A 22,649-nucleotide genomic window follows, 5' to 3' on the forward strand; every position below is an offset into this window, starting at 1 on the left:
ATATAAATACTCAGATTATCAAAAGAAGGAATAGCTTTAGCCATAAATGATTTCCCTAGTAAAAAAGCCTCAGAACCAGATGGTACTACAAACATAGTCTACAAACAAACAAAAAGCAATACCAATATTATATAGACTTTTTTACAAAATTTGCAAAAGAGGGGATTTACCAAACTCTATGATATAGATATAATCTAAATATACTAAACCAGGGAGTAAAAAAGAGAAAGGAGTACCAAAAATGTAAAAGTCTCTCCACGCCTCCTCCTGTTCTTGCAAGTTTGCCTGGTGAACTTTATTTTATTTATTTATTTTTTTAACCAAACTTTGTATGTGTGCCTGTGTGTTCAGTTCTCCTCATCTCCGTGGTTTTATAAAACTGCATATTTTATATTGATATAGGAATATTAAATAAAATTATCAAAGATAATCCTATCAAAGTTAATTTATTCTGTTATTGTTGTGCCAATAAAATTATTTAGGTGATACTTTAGAGGATTTGATAAAATAAATAAGTTCATTTGAAAAAACAAATCTAGAATATCAAGAAAATTGATGAAAAGAGGTAGAGGTGAAGGAGAAATAGCACTTATATACCTTAAAAACAATAGAACTTAATCCCATCTTTGATAAAGCAGAAAACATAAATTGCCCCTAGGGGAGGAACTCTTAGTATGAGTGATTTTCTCCCTACTTAATGATAGGCATACTGGAAAGCAATAATCATAGTCATAGCTAACAATTATAATATGCCGCACACTTTGCCAAGCACTTTTATAAATATTATCTCATTTGATCTTTACAAGAACCCTGGGATGTAGATGATATTATGATTTCTATTTCATTATTGAGCATACTAAGGCAGACCAAGGTTAAGTGATTTGTTACCATCATACTAAGTTTCTGAGATCATATTTGAATACAGGTTATCCAGACTTCAGGCCCAGTCTGAATGCATAGAGATTGGTACCACCTATTTTTCCGTAGTCCAAAACCTTACACTATATTCTGAATAGATTTGTTGCTCACTTCTTCAGTCATGGACCATGACACATAAGGTCCTTCTATTTTCTACTGTCTCCTGAAGTCTGTCCAAGCTCATGTTTGTTCTTTCCATGAGTCTTTATGTTTGTATCATCTTTTGCTATCTCCTTCAATCTTTCCCAGTGTCAGTGTCTCATCCAATAAAACTGTATTTTCATTATGTGGCCCATGTATTTAACCTTCAGCTTCAGTATTTATCCTTTCCCTGAGTACTCTATATTGATTAAGTGTTGACTGTTTTAATCCACTTGCTGTCCACAGCATTTATCTAGCACCACAAATCGAAATCATTGATTTTATAGCATTTAACTTTCTTTACAATGCAACTCTCATAGCCATACAATATTACTGGAAAACTCATAGCTTTGAATATACCTTTGTCAGCAAGATGATGTTTCTGCTTTTTAGTATGCTGTCCAGATTCCCCATTCCTTTCAAGGAGTAAGCATCTTTTCATTATGTGGCTGTGGTTGTCTTCTCCAGTTATTTTTGAGCCCAAGAATATAAAATGTAACACTACTTCCATTTCTTCTCCTTTTTCCCAGGAAGTCATTGAACCAGTTGCTATGATCTTAGTGGTTTTTTTCCCTTTTTAATGTTACGCTTCAAGTTAGCTTTTATATTCCCCTCTTTTACTTTCATCAAGGCTTCTTAATTTTTATTCAATTTCTGCCATTAGAGTGCTATTGTCTCCATATCTGAGATTGTTGATATTTATCCTGAATATGAAATCCTAATCAGAGAAATCTGATAAAAAGAATTTTTAAAAGTTTTATAGTATGATTTTTAATATTAATATCTTTTAGATTATTGCTTTGTCATAGCAGAAGGGCTTGCTTTAGCTCTGTGAAATTATGAGCTTTATCTACCAGATCTAATTCTTAAATCTATTCATCACTTCTACTTCATCAGAGATATTATTTGCATCACATCTATGGGGTCTGATGATTTTCACTACTTTCTTCATTTTGTCTGAATTTTGCAATTAGAAGTTCATGAACTTGAGCTACAATTATGTCTTGTATTGATTATATAGAGCATCTCCATCTTTGACTGCAAGTACATAATCAGTTTGATTTCACCATTTGGTGACATTCATGTGTCATTGAAAAATAGTGTTAGCTTTGACCAGTGAGTTAACTTGATATAACTCTGTTAGTCTGTGGCCTGCTACATTTTGTACTCCAAGGCCAAACTTGCCTGTTATTCCAGTTATCTTTTGATTTTCTTCTTTAACATTCCAGTTCCTTTTGATGAATGTGACATCTTTTTTAAACTGTTATTTTCTAGAAGATGCTGTAAAGTCTCTTCATAAAACTGCGCAAATAAAATAATGAAAATGTCCATTCCTTTTGACTAAGAGATTCCATGACTGGACATATTCATCAAGAATGCCATTCATAAGGAAGAGGTCTCTATATATACCCAAGTATTTGTAGCAGCACTTTTTTATCATAGCAAAGAATTAGAAACAAAATAGATGCCCATCAATTGAGAAATGGATGAACAAATTGTAGAATGTGAATGTGATGAAATAGTGCTGCTTTTTAAGAAATCATGAATACAGAGAAACATAGATTTAGATGTGCAAGAAAATAATGTACAAGTAACAACAACATTGTAAACAGAAAAAACAAGGGTATAATAATAAACTAAAAGTAAATGAAGTAAAAATATGTAGACCAGGCAGACTCAAATGAACAGATATGAGGAGATACTCCCAACCCATCACTTTGTGAAGATCAGCTATTGTACATTACACATGTTCGGATTTTTCATTGTGTGAATTAATTGTACTTCTTTTCTTGTTTTCTTTTTTAGCTTTTAAAAATATTATTTGTGTGAAAATATAGAACTGATTTAATATAAGGGAAGCTATAAATATAACAAATATTATTTACCAAAAGTCACATGATTGAACACACAGGAAATATGTTGAACAAAAATAGAATACTTCTTTTTACTTAAAATATACACACATTAAAAATTATTTAAGAACCAATTATTGAAATTTTTATTTTACCAAGCTTGGTGAAGTAAATGGAAGCAGAACAGCTCAGTTCCCCTGTTGCTACCAACACCTGACCACCGTAGAGTTCAGCCATAAAGACAAATAAAGAATCTATATTACTAGGAATAAAGGACTTTAGAGTAAACTGTCCCCAGAGATTGAGTGAACTCTCTAAAACCTGGGATAAAGAAACTGCACTCCCACCACTCTCTGTCCCCCAAAGGAAAAGCTCAGTTACCCATTGTTGAGCAGCAAACCAAATCACTAGGTCTGTTGGTCTGGAGGAAGTAATCCTACTATAGGTGATAAGGCTGAGCAAGGAATACGGTAAGGTCTGAATTAAATTAAACTCATATTTAAGTGCAGTATCTGAAGAAATTGGTGATTCTCCACACTACAGCTATGGCAAGTCATGCAGAAAATATGAAAGATCTTAATGCCATAGCAGTGGGTGGAATGCCAAGAACTACCATAAAAGCTTAGAGTTTTTAAGTAAACAGTTTGAACCAGAAAAATTTACTCTTCTTTCTGCTTACTCACTAAAAAAAATCTTATAGCAATCTTGCTTCCTTATTTTATGAACTATCTGGCCTGAATCTGTTTCAAACAGCCAGTTTCTCTAAAACACATTGGTATCAATCTGACCTAGATATTTTGTTTATATTTGTTCTCTTACCCATTCTGATCTTCCCCCAACTGGGAATGTACAAAACCTCTTGCATTATGTCAGCCTTTGCTTTGGGTAGAATAGAGTACAGTTGATGATTTATTTTTAATTGCATTGACCTGTGAAAATCACTTATATCATATGAAGCAAAACTTCTTAAACTTTGGGGAAGTTATGAATTATTATCAGTAAATGTTTGATTTGTTTACCTATTTAATATACCTGGGATCACATAAAAACTTTTCAGATGAAAAGGGGTTTGCAAGTAGAAAAAGTTGAAGAAGCCCTAATAATAAAAGTACATAAATATGTTCCTAATTTTCTTATGTTGCCTATTTTCTTACAGGTTATACACAAACATTTTTATTTGAAAAGAGTTGAGATCATGGCTCAGTGTGAGGAGTGGATTGCAGATATACAACAGTACAGTAGTGACAAACGGGTAGGCAGGACCATGTCTCACCATGCAGCAGCTTTGAAGGTAAATTAAACCTGCCCTTTTTTTTCCTGCATAATGGAAATCAAATTTGTTTTTAGCAAAAATAGTGCTATCCTTGATTGCAAAAAGAAAAGAAACATGTTGGAGTGGGGAATATTTGGTATTATGTGGTCGAATATACTACCAACTAAACCTACTCTGGAGAAAAGTGATAACAGTTTTGCCAGTGAATTAGGTGAGATTTTCTCAAACTAGAAATTGGGACTTTGTAGAAATAATTTCTGTTTTAAAGTCAAAAACATTCAGTCTTTAACATATTTTTACTCTCTGGAGTAAACATATTATGAGAGAGTGGCAGAGAGACAGAGATATGAACATACTACTAGCGTGGTTCCCCCATCCCCTCAAACATTATTTAAAATCTTCTTTGAATGAACATTTATAGGACTCTTGAAAAAGGACTATTCCAAAACAGTAGTTACTACTTAGATCCCTTGATGACCACTCTCCCAAGTATTCTCTTGGAATAAACAGAGGGCCATCCTCCCATAACTCTGAAAAGGAGGCTTCCCTTTCATGGATCTCTAACCCAATTAGTTCTGAGGGTAGGGAAGACAGTGATCCATAAATTAAATAGTTTTGGTAACCCACTCTTACTCTATTACCCCAAGAAAGACCTTTGCTAGGTTGCACAATGGATAGAGCCTAGATTCAGGAAATTCTGAATTCAACTGCAGCTTCAGATGCTTACTAGTTGTGTGATTGTGGGCAGATCACTTTAACCCTCTTTGCCTCCCTTTTCTTACCTGTAAAATGAGTTGGAAAAGGAAATGGCAAAACACTCCAGTATCTTTGCCAAGAAGATCTCATGAAGAGTTGGATATAGTTGAAATGACACAACAACAAAAAGGATTTTTAGCCCTCAATCTAATTTACTTTAAAAGCAAATTTAGAAAGTTTTTTTTTAAGACCAAAGAAACAGTATTTCTTAATATTTTTAGTTTACTAAAAAAGTTGTGTTTTAAATCTCTTCTCTCTCTTCTCTTCTCTTCTCTTCTCTTCTCTTCTCTTCTCTTCTCTTCTCTTCTCTTCTCTTCTCTTCTCTTCTCTTCTCTTCTCTTCGGTCACACAGCTAGGAAGTGTTAAGTGTCTGAGACCAGATTTGAACTCGGGTCCTCTTAAATTCAGGGCTGGTGCTCTATCCACTGTGCCACCTACCTGCCCCTTTTTTCATCTTTCTTTCTTTTTCTTTCTTTTTCTTTCTTTCTTTCTTTCTTTCTTTCTTTCTTTCTTTCTTTCTTTCTTTCTTTCTTTCTTTCTTTCTTTCTTTCTTTCTTTCTTTCTTTCTTTCTTTCTTTCTTTCTTTCTTTCTTTCTTTCTTTCTTTCTTTCTTTCTTTCTTTCTTTCTTTCTTTCTTTCTTTCTTTCTTTCTTTCTTTCTTTCTTTCTTTCTTTCTTTCTTTCTTTCTTTCTTTCTTTCTTTCTTTCTTTCTTTCTTTCTTTCTTTCTTTCTTTCTTTCTTTCTTTCTTTCTTTCTTTCTTTCTTTCTTTCTTTCTTTCTTTCTTTCTTTCTTTCTTTCTTTCTTTCTTTCTTTCTTTCTTTCTTTCTTTCTTTCTTTCCTTTCTTTCCTTTCTTTCCTTTCTTTCTTTCCTTTCTTTCCTTTCTTTCTTTCTTTCTTTTATAAATAATGTATTTTTAATAATATTTTATTTTTCCAAATACATGCAAAGACAGTTTTCAACATTCTCCTTTGCAAAACCCTTTCTCCCTCCCTCTTCCTTCCCCAAGATAGCAAGCAATCTAATATGGGTCAAACACATGCAATTCATAATGTATTTTCTTTAGGTAACTAGGTGTTCAAGGGACAGAGCTCTAGGAGTGGTGTTTGATCTGAATCTAAAAACAAATCAGACACTGACTGTGTGACCTTATGAAAATAACTTAATTGCCACCTGCCTCAGTTTTCTGCCTCCAATCCCCAGAAGATATAATAGCACCTGTCTCATAGCATTATTGTAAGGATTAATGGAGATAATATTTGTAAAACATTTAGCATATTATGTGAACTACAATACTGAAAACTCTCTTCTTTGCTCTTGTATTTAGCGCCATACTGCACAACTTCGAGAAGAGCTCCTTAAACTCCCCTGTCCAGATGGATTGGACCCAGAGGCTGAAGACTCCTCAGAAATGTGCAGTGCTGCAGCAGGCTCCGAGGAGACTTCATTGCATGATCAGGTCATCCCCAGTAGCAGTAAAGAGCTCCACAGTGACTTCCAGTTATGAACTGCACTGATATGGGCTTTATAGACACAAAGGCTTTGAAGCACAAGCCAAATATGTCAATATTTGTATGTAAGAAGCTAATAATTATGTCATAGGTAATGGAACTGAAACTATACTATGCCCTTAAGGATATACAGTTTAATTCAAGATGATCTTTTATTTACCTGTACAAGAGTGTAAACTTTTTTGTGCTTTTATTTTTCAATTGTGAGAACCACTGATTGGTATGTTCAAAAAATTTGTGTATACAAGAAATGGATAAATCACTGCTATATAAGGGAAACTACCTTAGGAAAGAATGTTTACTGAATGTTTATTTTTTTTTTTTACTTGTAGAGTGAGGGCAGTTGTAACAAAGAATATATATTGGTCATTCTTACAGCTACTATTTAAAGTCAACAACTTTTCACTGAATTTGATAGATTCTATGTTTGGCCATACCTTAATGCACACAAGTTTGATTTCAGAAGACCTATATACTTCAATAAAAGTTAAATGGACATGCTCCCTCTTTTATGATTTACTGGTACATTTTTTAAAATAATAAATCTGCCATGAACTACATTATAGCTGGAACCTTGCACTTGTATGGATGAATTTATTACATTCAACATATTTAATTTTATGCTTACTAATTCTAAAAATTCAGAAAAATAAATGGACATGATTTTATCTCATGCCAACATTTGGGCTTCTGGATTGCATCCATTCTTTGAGGTGAATTTTGTAAAAAGTAATGATCGATTTTAAATATCCATCATAACTGACTCCTTTCAAAAGGGCCAGGCTAAAGGGCAAAGGGCTCTTTTTAACTGGACTATCTGGTTTTTACTAAAGTCACATGTGTATGTATTGAGAATATAGAGAGCAGAGAGGATGTGCCCCTCTGGTGCTATTACAGTGTATTCTGTACCTAGAGTATAGATTCATTTTCATGCAAATGCTTAGAGCCAAATAAATAAAATAATAGGTGGATTAGTATATGTCTTGTTTCTAAAATTACATGCCACAGCATAAAGTTCTGATTCTATGGAGGACTGGAGAATTGTATTTAGGACTGAAGGGGAGGGACACATTATGGGAAATGCACACTTTTTCAGGCATGAAGATAGAGTTCTTGATCCAAGTTGCAGACTTGTTACAATAAAGAAAAATCTTAAGGTTAAACTAAATTGTAGATCATTTTAAAAAATTATGTAAAAAATTACTTATATGATTTATAAACATATGTTCAGTAACAAAACAAAGCAACAGTCTGCATAGGTTGTTGTTTTGCTTTGGGCATAACACAAGGGGATTATTCTTGTGCTGGACTTTCCATTTGAGTAACAGATGTATACTTATCTACTGAATATGCCTTCTACATTTAAAGTCCATTTCCATGGAAGGCCAAAGAACTCATTTCCAGAAAGAACAATTGAAATCAGTGCTTCTGCTGAGGAGTTTCAGGCCTGAAAGTGAGTAATAAGGTAGGTTGAATAGTCAACACATCACATACAAAGCTAAATCAATATAATGACAGCGTTGTTATTGCCTGCAGCAGAAAAAGGGTAAAAGATTCTATAGTAGAGGCTAGAAAGAGCCTCAAAGATAACCTTATCTTTTCTAGATGGGAAAACTGAAGTCTAGAAATGTATCTAAGAAGTGGAACAGACGAGATCCATCTCTTCTGACTAAGTCATCTCTTTGTTGTTGGGGAATGAAGAGGAGGGAGAGGATGTTTCAATTTCATTCCAAACATGATGATGAGATTATGTAGGTGTGTGTGTGGGGGGGAGGGGATGAATGGATGGAGAAAGAGAGAAACTTATTTCTATCTATTCAGAAATTTAATTCCAATTCAGTTTTTTTTTTCCCCCCACGTGTTACAACATAAGGACAAATAAATGTTAGTCTGTCTTTCAAAAATAGATTTGTTGATATAAGATTTATTGCACAGATGTTTTGCAAGCATGTTGTTTGGTCATGTCTGACTTTTTTTATTGGCAAAGATAATGGAGTGATTTGCCATTTTCTTCTCCCATGAATTAAGTCAGAGATTAATGATTTGCCCATGGTCATAACAGCAAGTAAGTATCACACTAGATTTGAATATGGGCTTTCCTGACTCCAGGCCCTGTGCTCTCTCCATTGAACCACCTAGCTGCCTCCTTTTAGCGACTTACTATACCATTAGATCAGATTCATGGATTTTCCTCTTAAAAATTATGCCATTGAAATAGTTGTCAATATTGGATGCTAGGCTCATCAGAGAAGGCCAAAATTAATTTAATTCAGGTAAGGTAAGTTGTTCAGCATCATAATCTCAAGACACATAAGGGTTTCTAAAGATGTTAGTATTTTAAATCCAAAGAGTAAGCAATTTCTGAATCTCTATAGGAAAAGGGCACAGTTTACCAAGCAGTAATTTCTTCAGCACATGCACCGTGATCAATGCCGGTCAATAAAACAATCCCTATTGTGCAAAAACTCCCAGTCTAATGGAGACAACATGCAAATAATTAAATAGAAACATGGTATGTGAGAAGAAAGAGAAAGAAGGCAATAGTATTAGAGAGGAGGGAGAAAGACCTTTTTATAGAAGGAGAAATTTTATCTGTGACTTGAAGGAAGATTGTAGATGAAGATGAAAGTTGTAGGTAGGAGCCAAAATATGAAGGGTCTTTGAATACTGGAGGATTTTATCATTGATCTTGGAGTTACTTGGTGAGCTAGTGCAGTATATTGAATAAGGGCCAAACATTTGCTTTTTGATAGTTGAATGGGGGATGGCCTAGAGTAGGGAGACATTTAAGACAGATCCACTAGCAGATTCTTGCAGCAGTCTAGGAATGAGATGATGAGGATCTGTGTCAGGATGGTAACAATATAAGAGAACAAGAAGGGTATATTCATGAGTTGTTTAAAAGTAGATTGACAGGACTTGCTAATAGAGTGGAGTCAAGGATAAAACCTAGGTTGTAAGCCTAATTGCCTAGAAAGGTGATAGTTCCCTCAAAAATAAAATGGGGAGGAGGAACAGCTAGGTGGTACAGTAGATAGAGCACCAGCCCTGAAGTCAGGAGGACCTAAGTTCAAATCTGGTCTCAGACACTTAACACTTATTGCTTTTGTCACCCTGGACAAATCACTTAACTTCAGTTGCCTCAAAAAAAAACAAACAAAAAAAAAAACCCTAAAGCTTAAGGGAAAGTAATGCATTTTATACATGGTGAGTTTAAGATGTCTGTAGGTCCTGGGCCCTTTCCTCTTCTTCCTCTATACTTTTCACTTGGTGATCTTATCAGCTCTTAAGGATTTAATTATAATCTGTGTGCTGATGATTCTCAGATCCTGTCCCAAACTGCCTTTTAGACATCTTAACCTTTGTATGTCTAAAATAGAATTCATTTCCCCCCCACTCCCAAATTATACCTCTACCACCCACCTTTCCTAAGACAGTGGAAGGCAACAAACACCATCCTCCCTATTCCTCAGGCTTGCAACCTGGAAAACATACTAGATTCCTCTCTCTCTCTTCACTGTGAGAGGTGGATATCCCAGCATTAGGTGCTGGGGACACAAAAAGAGGCAAAAGATAGTCTGTCCCATGAAGAAGTGTCTCATCTGCCACATCTAATCTATTGCAAAACCTTGTTGATTTTGCCTTTGCAACATCTCTAGAATACATCTGGATTATTGTAATAGTCAATCTACCTGCCTCAAGTCTCTCCTCCATCTAATCCATCCTCTATTTAGCCACTGAAGTGATTTTTCTAAAGTGCCTGTTAACCACCTTCCTCATTCAATAAACTTCAGAGGCTCCCTATTTGTATCCAAGAGAAAATAAAATGTTCTATATTATATTCAAATCAAAACCCTTCATGACTTCACCCCCTCCTACCTTTAAATTTTTCTTACACTTTATTATCTGACAATCTTAATCCATTGATAATGACTACATGGGTGTTCCATGAAAACATTCCAAATGATCTGAATAGTTTTTTTCGACTGTTCCTATGCCTGAAATATTCTTCTCTCCTCCACTCTGCCTACTAATGGGCTCCTTTTCAATCCCAACTAAAGACTCTCTTAATTCTAGTGCCTGAGCATTAATTATCTTGTGTATAACCTGATATATGTTTGTATCTTTTCTCCTTATGGGATTGTCCCATTAAAGAGGAGGTTTTTGTTTTGTTTTTTGCTTCTTATTGTGTTCCCAGTACTTACCACAATACAGTGCCTGAAAGTTGCTCAATAAATATTAATTGATTAATTGATCTAGCATAAGATGTCTACTAAATATCTACTAGATACAAGAAGTTACAAGAGGTTAGAGCTAAATAAGTAGATTGGCAAATCTTCAATACAGAAGTTAAAAAGCAGGAGAAAAACATGATTGAGTAGAATCTGTATAAATAAGCCCTATGTCAAGAAAGACATCAGACAAAACAGGAGGAAATGAACATATTAGGGTTTCTGGGTCTTTGCCCTGCAATACATCCCCTCCTAAACCCCCCTGTATACTCTTCATTTCCCCATCCATCTTCTCTCCTTTTCCTTTACATCTTTTCATCTTTACATCTCTTCCATCCCCCACAGTCTCTAAAATTTTAAATGAAAGGACTTTATCAACTAATCCCTTCCAACCCTACTCGTCTAAACATATTTCAATCTATACAAGTCAATTACTTGAGAATATTTATTCTAAAACAATTTAGTGTTTTACTGTGATCTACTTGTGACATGACATATTTTTTAGGATCCAAGTTTTCTGACTAGAATAATAATAAGCAAAATGGGTGACTTATTTGATGAATTGGCTCTTTGTAAAGGATAATTTTAGACCTTAGATGTAACCTTTCTAGCTCTATACAATCCCATATACTCTTTCAGTCTCATTGACACTGACTCTCTTGCTGTTCTTCTCAAAAAGACATTCCTTTTCTCTCCTTAAAGCATTTTTCTGACATAAGGGAGAAATTCTGAGGCCTACAGGGGGTAGATGAACTTGCCCAATATGTCATACAGTTAGTAAGTGACAGAGTCACCATACCAGGATGCCTCTTTTCTGGGTTCCTTTTTTTCCCTTCTCCTTTATTTCTTATTTTGATGGACTTAAGCGGGATCTTTTGGAACTTTTTTTGTTGGTCAGCTGGTTTTGGTAGTGTCTGAATCTTCATGAACCTATTTAGGGTTTTCTTGACAAAAATAATGCACTAATTTGCTATTTCCTTTTTCAGCTTATTTTATAGATGAGGGAACTAAGGCAAACAGAGTAAAGTGATTTCCCCAGGGTCCCACAGCCAGTGTCTGAGGCCAGATTAGAACTCAGGAAGAAGAATCTTCCTGATTTCAGGCCCAATGTTCTGTCCACTGCCACAGTGATACAGATCTAAGATTAAACAAGGAATTCTTACCCATGTGATTATACATAATTGATGACGAAAGCTTCTTCCAAATGGCCATTCTTAGCCTCATCCAAATTGCCTTTGAGTGTGAGGCAAGCAGCCAGCCATCAGAAAATAAAGGAGTTCAAAGCCCTAACTCTTTGTACAGAAGCCAAGTCAGAGGATAAGGGTATTGCAACCATCTTCAAATTAAGCTGGGAGAAAAGATGTAATTGCACAGTCTGATATCTTTTGTGATTTTAGTCTGTCTGGTTTACAGTGAAGCACATCATCCTTGATTTGGATTCCTCATTCTCTCCTCCCTTACTATTCCCTTATGATACATGACCTCACAAAGAATATCATTCAATTGTTTTACATCTCTACTTGTAAGTTCTTTCTTGAACCTTTAAAATAGATATTCTAAAAAGGGGGGGAGCAAACAACACTCAATTAAAAGGAGTTCTTAGATAACTCATATCTCCCATTGAGGTTTGCACAGCAATTACCTTGTAAGGGCAATATGAGGTTGACAGCACAAGCATTAGTATAGATAAAGAAGGTGAACCACTGGTTCAAAGACTTGTCTATGGTAATACACCTCGTAAGGATTACAGGTCTGAGCAAAAGACAAAGTCTGATCTTTGGAAATCTAATCAATCACATATTCCATGCTGTTTCTCTTGCTTAGATAGTCACTGTTTTATCAGTTATTTAATCTACTGATGTTAAATTGGGTGCAACACAAGATTTTAGACAGACAAAACTATTCAGGACATTATGCTTATTTCAAATTAAGAAATGTTTACTCCTGAGGGAAATGATTATTAAATAACTAATTGTTAATATTGAGGAAAGACAGGATTTATCCCTCTTTGAAACAATTCAAAGGTGCCTTTATTTTTATTCTCAAGATTATAACATCACAGATTTCAGGTTCAATAGGACCTTACAGGCCTTCTAATTTAACCTCCAAGAAACCTAGAAAAGAGAAATAATTTTTCCAAAGTCATATAGTCTTTAAGAGCCAGTTCCAGAGCTGGGATTTGGAATAATATGTGATGAAATTCCATACAGACTACAGATTATGTTTTATATTCATTTTATACTATGACAAAGAACCATCCAAATAGTTGTAAGTTTTCTAGCTGGAAACCTCAGAGGAGTAGTAGGAACAGTCCTGGGAGATACTAGTTCATGTTTTCTATCATTTTGTGGGGAAAGAGGATTGCGAATCATTAGGTAGCTACTCTGTGCTAAGCAGCACACTAATAATAATGCTGCTGTTTTTCAGTCATGTTTGACTCTTCATGATCCCATTTGGGATAATCTTGGTAAAGATACTGCAAATATTTCTCTTTAGATTTTTTTTTTTTTTTTTTTTTTTTTTGCCTTGAGGGGTGTAAGTGGAATCTTTGGAAATCTATATTTTGGTGGTTGTTCAATAACTTTCAATACTTTCTTCTTGATTCCACATAGGGTTTTCTTGATAAAGATATTGCAGCAGTTTGCCATTTCCTTCTCTTTGGTGGCTCAGAATTGAACCATGACTCTGACTCAAATTCAGTTCACCAGTAAGTCAAACCATTAACTGTGCTGTCATTGGTCCTCTTTGAGAATGAAAGGGGAAAAAAAAAAAAAAAAGCCCAACCAATTATCTCTAGGAGCAAATATAAAATGCCATATTTTGGCATTCAGAGTTCTTCAAAATTTAGTCTCCTCCTATCTTTTTAGTCTTCTTACTTGGCTTTGGAGGGGGAAAGTAAGGAAGGCGACTGTATGGCTCTCTCTCTTTCTCTCTCTAGAACTTCAATTGTGAACTCTCCTTCCTTGCTTCCTTGTTTTCTTCCTTTGTTCTTCCCTCCCTCCCTCCTTCTCTCCTTTCTTTCTTTCCTTCCTTCCTTCCCTCCCTCCCTCTCCCTGTCTACATAGAGTATGATACCCTACATACAGATGCTCTTTAATTTTTTTTTTTCTTTTAGAGTTATCTTTGGGTTTCCTAGCTAGATTTCTTTTATAAGGACCATGCTTTAAATCAAAACCATTCTGACTCATTGATTAGCCAACAATAGATCCTTTTTTTGGGTCCTGATTGACTCAGTGAATGTATTTAAAATTATGAGTTCCAAATTCTCTCTCTTTTCCTCATTCCCATCCTCCTCTTAAAAAAAAAACACATAAGAAAAGTCATATTGTCAAAGAAAACATAGGTCTCCCATCCCCCAAAAAGCACTCAAGAAAAATAAAGTAAAAAAAATAATAATAATAATGTGTGTGTATGCTTCAATCTGTATTCAGAAACAATCGATTCTTTCTCTGGGTGTAGATAGGATTTTTCATTGTAAATCTTCTGAAGTAATCATGGATCATTTTATTGCTTGAGTTCATGGAGTTCTTTCCAAATTTTTCTGAGAGTATCCTGCTCATCATTTCCCACAGAAAAATAATATTCCAGAACATTCATATACCATAATTTATTTAGCTATTCCCCAATTGATGGGCATCCCTTCCATTTTCAATTTTTGCACTAAGATTAGAGCTGCTATAAATACTTTTGTACATGTAGTCCTTTTCCTTTTTTCAAAAATCTCTTTTGGGATTTATATTTAGTAGCTTTATTGTTAGGCTAAAGGATATGCATGACTTTATAGTCCTTTGGGCATAGATCATACCTTTTGATCATTTATTAATTGTGGCATGGCTCTTATTTTTTATAAATTTTACTCAGAGTGAATATAAGTAGCAATCATTTCTGTTTTGGTCAGAAAGCTTGAAAATCATCCCCTCGAGTCATTTTTTTTTTTTTTAAACTAGTAATGGAGGCCATTCTTTGCCTCTTTTCTGACCCAGCATTAATCTATTGAGTATTCTCAGTCAAAATGAGACCTTAAAAAGGCCAAGTCATCCTGAACTATAGTTGGCCATTAGACACACTCTGGAGGGAAAAATGAAGTATGTGACCTTGCATAGCCTTCCTTCACCTAAGTCTAATTCACTTGCATATCATGGCACTACATTCCTGATGTCATGGCCCTCTTCAAGAGGGCAGGAAAACTACACACTTCTCAGATTGGCTAAGATGAGAGGAAAAGATAATGACAAATGTTGGAAGGGATGTGGGAAAATTGTTGGTGGACTTGTGAACAGATCCAGCTATTCTGGAGAGCAATTTGGTATTATACCCAAAAAGTTATCAAACTGGGCATATCCTTTAATCCAGCAGTGTTTCTATTTGGCTTATATCCCAGAGAGGTTTTAAAGGAGGGAAAAGAACCCACATGTGCAAAAATATTTATGGCAGCCCTTTTTGTAGTGATAAGAAATTGGAAACTGAGTGGATGCCCATCAATTGGAGAATGGCTGAATAAGTTATGGTATATGAATGTTATGGAATATTATTGTTCTGTAAGAAATGACCAGCAGGATGATTTTAGAAAGGCCTGAAGAGACTTCCATGAATTGATGCTAAGCAGAATCAGGAGATCATTGTGTGCAGCAACATCAATATTATATGACAATTCTGATGAATTTGACTCTTTAACAATGAGATGGCTAAGTCCAGTTCCAATGATTTTGTAATGAAGAGAGCCATCTACAGTCAGAGAGAGGACTGTGGGAACTGAATGTGCATCATAACATAACAATCTCACTCTTTTTGTTGTTGTTTGCTTATTTTTTTGTTTTCTTAGTCATTTACTTTCTCTTTTGACCTGATTTTTCATGTATAATATATATTGGATTGCTTGCCATATAGGAGGGTAGGAGGAAGAAGTGGAAAATCTGAAACAAGGCTATGCAAGGGTCAGTGTTGAAAAATTATCCATGCATATGTTTTGAAAAGAAGGCTTTAAAAAAAAAAAAAAGAGGGCAGGAAAGATATCAAAGGACAAACAATAACAACAACAATAAATTAAAATATTTTTATATTTGAACCAATATTTATATTTCCTGATTGGAAACTGGGATTTTATAATTAAGAAAGAGCCATATTAGTTTTTATTCTTCATTCTGTGTTATGGGCCAGTACTCTCAAACAAGGATTCTTACAAGGTGTTAAGTCAGGAGAATTGATAAAGACAATGATTATCTAGTTTAGCATGGTGCTTAATAGCTCTCTAGTTCAGTACATGTCCTTAGTACTTAATAGTTTTACAAGATTCACACCCAGGATAAGAGACCATATAAACTCGGACAAACTCAGCCAGAGTCAGAGGCAGAGAAGACAAGCAGACCTGAGGCTGAAGCACAAACCCTTGGACTCAGACAGATTCATCCCATCTCAACCACCTTGGTGGCAGGGCTGTCCTCCTTAGCTTCTCCACTGAAATCAAGACTCAGGAAGGCCTCTAAGAAAACTAGCTGAAGCCCCAAGGAGACAAGACTTTGAAGGAGACAATAAAGGATTTGGACTTTAACCCCTGGCTGTTCTCTTGGAGATTACAGAACTGAAAGGAAGGCTGCTACCAGAGACCCCAAAAAAACTGAACCAGAAAACACTACAATTTTGTTGGCCTAGAGAGAAGATCAGATGGCCTGTCCAATAATCATTGCACTAAATTTCACTAATTAGGTTATAATAGGAGTTAGGAGACTTTTCTATTTGGTGAAGCCTATGGAGCCATTCTCAGAAAAAAATGTTTATAAATGCATAAAATACAATATGTAGGATTATAAAGGAAAAAAACTTACTAGATTTTATGTTCCTTGAGGATTCGAATTGTCTTTTGTGTCTTTTTATATCTCCAAGGCTTAGAACTGTGCCTGTTACTTAACTGATGCTTAATAAATACATGTTTGTTGATTGATGTAATTTTCAAAATACTTTTTTAAAAAAGAAAAAAGTTCACTGGCTAAAAATTCTTGGTAAAAGTTCGCCTTTCCTGGCAGCTTACATTCTTTTTTGAAAAGCTGAACACTGGCTGCTGAATATTAAGACTGCCTCCCCCACTCCCCTGCAGATCTGCTCTTCTTATCCTTGGGCTTCCTACCCATCAGCTGCTTAACCTTTCAGATGAATCAACTAGTTCAGTTTAACATCCTGAACAGTCAGGACACACTAGCTCTCCCTGTCAGGTCGACTTAGTCTCTGTGCCACAAATAATTGCTCAGAATACCTGAAAGGAAGCCTTGTTCTTCACTTTCTTCCAGTATACACTGTTAACTCTTGTTCATCCATCCTCCATACAAAACAGATCAAAATAAACATACAATAAACTCCTAAATAAAAGGTCTGCCAGTCCAATAAGACTGGGATATTCTGTCCTAAAGAGACCACAACTCTGGGCTCCCAAACTATAAGTTCAGTCCTCAGGAAGCCCAGACTCTATAAAAAGATGTCAAGAGTTGTTTTTATTTGTTGTAATTTCTGACTCATTAAACCCCACCCCCATTAGTGTAGAAATTCAAGAATAATCTTTTAACAAAGTTTAGGGCCTTCTCAAAATAGAGTCCTTTTTAGAAATTTACCTAATGTGTATGTATATGTGGTACAGTGTGTACACTGATATCAGATAGAGACCAGCTATTTATTTGTTCTGCCCGCCCCCCCCAAAAAAAAACATTTAAATCCAAAAGATGCACAACTACTCAGTGATCCTTAAACATAAAAAAAATAACCTTTAACTTCTATTACACTAGCCTAAGAAACAAATTGATAACAAATTGAAACAAACTTATCTTTTCATCAGTGGCCATATTCTCCTGCAAGAAGTGTGGTAACAGTTGCAGGAATCATCTCCTGTTGCCAATCACTTGAATCTCTCCATGATTCCAGACTTCTTGAATTCATGAATGTTGTGAGAATAAGTTTTATTCCCCAACTACCTCCATTTTCTTTTCTTTTTTCCCCTCTAAGGCAATTGTGATTAAGTGACTTGATTGGGGTCCCACAGCTAGTTGGAGCTAAGTGTGTGAGGCAGGATTTGAATTCAAGTCCTCTTGATTCCAGGGCTAGTCCTCTATTTCCTGAGCCATTCAGCTGCATAGCCATCTTGTTTTGATAGTTTTAAGTTGTTATTTCAATAAAAAGATATGGTAACTTTTTTGGTAATGCTAACTAACAGAAAGTAATAATACTTTGATGTAATAAACCACATATGTTTATTCTTGGCTAATAAGCATATGTGGACATTCCAATAGGACAAATTTCATCAATAGTTTATGTAATAAACTGCTAGAATTTTGTGGAAAAACACCTTAGGAATGCCCATAGTTGCAAACTATAAGAAACCCACTTGAGGCCTCAATCATTAGCCTGTTTTTAGTTCAGGACTTGGATAGGCTCTCACATTCAGAACTTGAGTCTCAGATAGCCTGTTTTCTTGAGATTAGTGCTGATTGACTTGCCAGTTGAACACCTTAGAGGTGCATGGCCTACTGATTAGGTAGAGAGGATAACTCATGTTATGAGTATGAATATGAAAGGCACTTACCAAGACTTCTAGGAAGCAGATTGGGTTGTTTTTTGTGGAAGCTGATAATATTTTTATTTTTTGTATAAATTTATTAATAATATTTGATTGCATATATTGAAGAGATTAAGTCTAGTTAGAGTTTCCATCACTCTAGTGATGAGGTACAGGGGCTGATCTCCCAAAATATATTGGGGTTCTGGGCCAGTGCCATAAGATATTTCAAAAGAATTTATAGGCTTAGATCTCCAAAGCAAGAGGCAAAGATTTTATTATTACATCAACTGGGAGGCTAAATTCTAAAAAGGTGTTAGGGATTAACAAAGGGAAAGAGTTTGGCTAAATTCCCCAGCAGAATTCGAAATAAGGGAGGAAGACACCTTTGGTTAAATTCCCAATGAATTCAATTGCCATAAAACAGACAATGTTACTAATGAAACTGCCATTGTGATACAGTAATAGGCAAGGTTCCTAAAGAACTTGCCATTTATCGGGGGAAAGAAGCCCCAAAGACAAACCTCCTAGAGAAAGTCACTGTTATGAAACAGGTAAAGTTCTTAACAAACCCACAGTGAATAAAGAAGGAAGGGAGGGTTTTATATAGTAAAGGAATAACATTAGGAGGTGAAAACTATAGCTTGGCCTCCAGATTGGAGGATCAAAATAATCTTGTAGATGCAAGCATTTCATTGCAAGGAAGGACCACTGATATTCAACAAAGATCTTTTCCTGTCAATATCCCTCCCTATCATCTACCTAGAAGCTGGTCTTTTACTAGGATTTTATTTTTCTCAACACTAGTTAGCATTTATAATCTCTGCACAGATAGCAGTAATGTAACAATTATCTAATTGTCTTATTAACTGACAAAGATTATCTTTGTCTCCTCAGGGAAAGAGATACAAACTAGAAGAGGAAACTAAAGATTTGAAGTATAGTCTCAAGATCCTCTACCCTGACTTCTTTGTATGGGTAGTTACCATTGCTACTAATGAGGGAGAGAAGAAATTTTTCTTCCCTCAACCTCTTTCAGAAACTGTCAAGCCAGAATAGAGCCTCAGATAAGAATGAAGGATGTCTCCTTTTAAAGCCTTCTTTGTGGGTAGTTCTTTTGGCTCAATTGTCTTCCCTACTCTAAGGAGAGTAGGGGGAGAGAGACCATATAGGAAACAACCCCTTGGTGCACACTTTATTTATGAAATGGTGAAAATACATTATCTTTTTGAAGATGGCCAGAGCATAGGCTCAACAACATGCACAATCCACTCACAGTTAAAAGACAATCTGGATAATAATTCAATCTCTGTCCTGGACTCTCTCCACTCTGTGTCTCTCTTTTCTCTCAGTGACTTCATCACCTCTGATTGATTCAATCATTATCTCTATGCAGATGATTCCAACCCTAACAACCATCCCTCACCCCCATAAAAACAGTAGAAGATAATAATAATTGCAATTTAATATTCTACTACATCTATATTTATTTGCACATTTTCCATCTATTAGATATTTTAGATTATTCTAGATTTCTTCCTCCCTTTATCATTAAACATTCCTATAGGTAGTGCTTGAATAGGTAGCTCTTTTCTTATTTTTCACTCTTATTATATATTCCCCAAAATGTGATTATTGAGATAAAGAAAATAATTTTGACTCAGAATGCAATTCTAAAGTGTCCTACAAAAAGAATCTGTCAAATTCTAATTCCACAAGAAATATAAACTGGTACTTGATTCTTCACAAATTTTCATTGTTTTGTTTTATTTTTATCAACTTGGTGCATGAGAGATAGTACCTCAAGGTTGTTTTCATTTGTATTTTTTTGTTTGAGGGATTGAACATTTTTTTTTTTTTGAGTAATTATTTGTCATCTACAAATCCTCTGTTGCAAAAGGGAAGCTGTCTCAACAGGAATTACAATAGGGAATGGATAGTTTCTCTTGAATAGTTGTATTAATTCCTTTTATTTTTTAATATTGAGTTAAAAACCTAATAAAAATCGCTGCAAATACCTTTTCTAATCTTATTTTTAAGTTGTTTATTTTGCATTCTTTATTTTTATGTATCCTAATAATTTTTAAACAATTTCTTCTCTATCCAATATTTATCTTTCCTTCATAATTGAGACCAATTTTTTTTTTTTCATATAGCATTTAAAATTTCTTAAATATGTCAATTTTCAGTTGTGTGACTCTACTCCATTTGTGGCTTTCTTTACCTTCTCCACGTCATTTTATAGATAAGGAAACTGGGGAAATCAGGTTTAAGTGACTTGCCAGGCTTACACATCTAGTTTCTATTAAGTCTCTGAGGCTGTATTTGAACTCTGATCTTCCTGACTCTAGGTCAAGGATCTATTTACTATGCACCATTATTTAGATGTAATTGTTTTGGCACAAGGAACTGAAATGAGGATCTGAATTTATTTTTCATGACATTCACAGGAAGTTTCTCCAAGAATATTGATTAATCCTTCCCTATTTCTCCCCACAGATTACTTCAAGAGCATTTTGTTTATGTTGGGTTCTTTTTCTGACACTACTCTGTTCCACTGTCTGTTTACCTATCAGAGGGTAATTTTAACATAGCTATTTTGTTTTAAAGTACTTAGAAAGTAAGACCACCTACATTTTCCCCCAATCTTTGAAGGGCTCCTAGCCATTCCAGAGAAGCAACTTGGTATAGTGGACAAGGCTCAGAACATTGATGTCAGGACTACTTGAATTTGAATTCCCACTTATATTAGATGTAAGACATGGAAAGTTACTTAACCTCTCTCAGCCTCCATCTCCTTGTTTGCAAAATGGGAATAATAATTATACCTGACATAATTGACTACAAACTGACTGAAGTTGACCTTTCCCAATTTCCAGGCCGATGAATTGTTTGGGGCTGGACCAGTCTCTAATTATTTTGTAAATCTTCTAATGGTAGCTTGGCCATTCCCTCTGCTTTAGTACTTAATTTAAACCCTGTTCCCAGCCCACTCCTCTGATACAAAAGAACTTACTATGGGGCATCCTAATCTGGGACTCGTTTACTCCAATTAAAGAGCTCCATTTTGTGAAATTGGCCATCTTCTCTTGAATTCAGGTTGACACACCTATCTCACAGGATTAGTGCTAAAATCAAATGAAAAGCGGTTTGCAACTTTTACAGCACATAAATATTATATATTATATAATATATACATATATTGTATTAAATATTTTTGTTCATATCCCATTAGGCCCAAGTGCCAGAACCCTCTGGAGTCAGGAAGATCTGAGTGGAAATACATCCGCAGACGTTTACTATTTGTGGGACCCGGAGCTAGTCTCAGTTTCTCAATCTGGGAAATAGACTGGAGAAGGAAATAGTAAACCGCTCCAGTATCTTCGCCAAGAAACTCTCAAACTGAGTCCTAAGAATTGGACACAAATGAACAAGAGGAAGGCATTCTGTGTAGATGCTCCACGCTGGTGGCTGCACAGCATTGCACGTTACTAGTTAGTAATGACAAGAAACAGGCTGTGTGAGCGCGCACAAGTACTGTCCATCACTACTTTCCGTTTCCCTACTAGTACCCCCACCAGGAGCCCCCACCATCCACCTCTAACTTCAAGTTCTTCCCCCTCCGTGGAGCGCTAGTTTTATCCCTGAGGAGGCGGGGCCATGTTCTGGGCATGCTCCGTAGTCAGATTGAAGGCCTCCCCCTCCCCCCCCCCCCCCCCCCCCCCCCCGCCTCCTAGGCGGAAGTGGAAATGCTCCTTTAGTCATTTTATTTTTCCCAGAGTGCCGCGAGGCACTGTCATGGACGTTTCCTGTGGCCAGTTTGAGCAAACGGGACAGTAGCTCTCCGGGCTTGGTGCGGCAGCCGCGAAGTTCAGCGGGCTGAGTGAGAGTGCGGGCGCCCTTGGGTCAGTTCCGCGGGACAGCACCCGTAGAGCCCCTTGTCGGTGCCTGCTTCCGGCGTTGCCATGTGGCCCCCGGAGCTAGCGATGCTGAGGGGCTTCCCCACCCACGTGGAGCAGCAGCAGTGGAAACAGGTGGAAGAAGCCGGCTCAGGTGAGAGGCAGGGCTCGCCAGCGCCGAGACGCCATGCTCACCTGTCCCAGGAGCGGATGCGCAGGCTGCCCCGGGAGTGAGCGGCCCTGACGTGCAGATACGTTTCTAGTGTACACTCCCTCCTCCATTGGTGCCGTGGCCCGCTGCGTTTTGATCTTCTTTACCCCTGGTCCCAGCTCGTGTTGACAAACATCTATGCATCACCCCTTTGTGGCCCAGGCGTTGGTTTCCCTGACTCGGAGCCGGGCCTCACCTGCCAAAATGATTTTCCTGAAGCGCGGGTCTGACCATGTCCCTCCCCCTACTCAGTGAATTCCAGTGCCCTGGAGTTTCTATTTGAACCCAGAGATAGTGGGGAGCTATAGAACCCCCGAAC

General features: G+C 36.2%; 2 protein-coding genes across 12 annotated transcripts in view; both read left to right on the forward strand.

Moving 5' to 3' along the window:
- The window catches only part of BIRC6 (baculoviral IAP repeat containing 6), a 297,131-nt gene extending 290,120 nt beyond the window's left edge, over positions 1-7,011 (forward strand). For all 8 annotated transcript variants that reach the window (XM_074288148.1, XM_074288151.1, XM_074288146.1 and 5 more), the window contains 2 exons: positions 4,069-4,203; positions 6,268-7,011. In XM_074288148.1, coding sequence (XP_074144249.1) covers positions 4,069-4,203; positions 6,268-6,447 — 315 coding nt within the window. In that variant the 3' untranslated portion in view covers positions 6,448-7,011. The remainder of the gene's footprint in view (positions 1-4,068; positions 4,204-6,267) is intronic.
- Positions 7,012-21,949: 14,938 nt separating this feature from the next.
- TTC27 (tetratricopeptide repeat domain 27) overlaps positions 21,950-22,649 on the forward strand; it is a 219,044-nt gene continuing 218,344 nt past the window's right edge. For 2 of the 4 annotated variants that reach the window (XM_074288154.1, XM_074288155.1), the window contains exon 1: positions 21,950-22,273. In XM_074288154.1, the coding sequence (XP_074144255.1) occupies positions 22,186-22,273 (88 nt within the window). In that variant the 5' untranslated portion in view covers positions 21,950-22,185. The remainder of the gene's footprint in view (positions 22,274-22,649) is intronic. The other 2 variants (XM_074288157.1, XM_074288156.1) reach the window with 2 other exon arrangements.

The sequence above is a fragment of the Sminthopsis crassicaudata genome, chromosome 2 (assembly GCF_048593235.1).
Source record: "Sminthopsis crassicaudata isolate SCR6 chromosome 2, ASM4859323v1, whole genome shotgun sequence".
Lineage (NCBI taxonomy): Eukaryota > Metazoa > Chordata > Mammalia > Dasyuromorphia > Dasyuridae > Sminthopsis > Sminthopsis crassicaudata.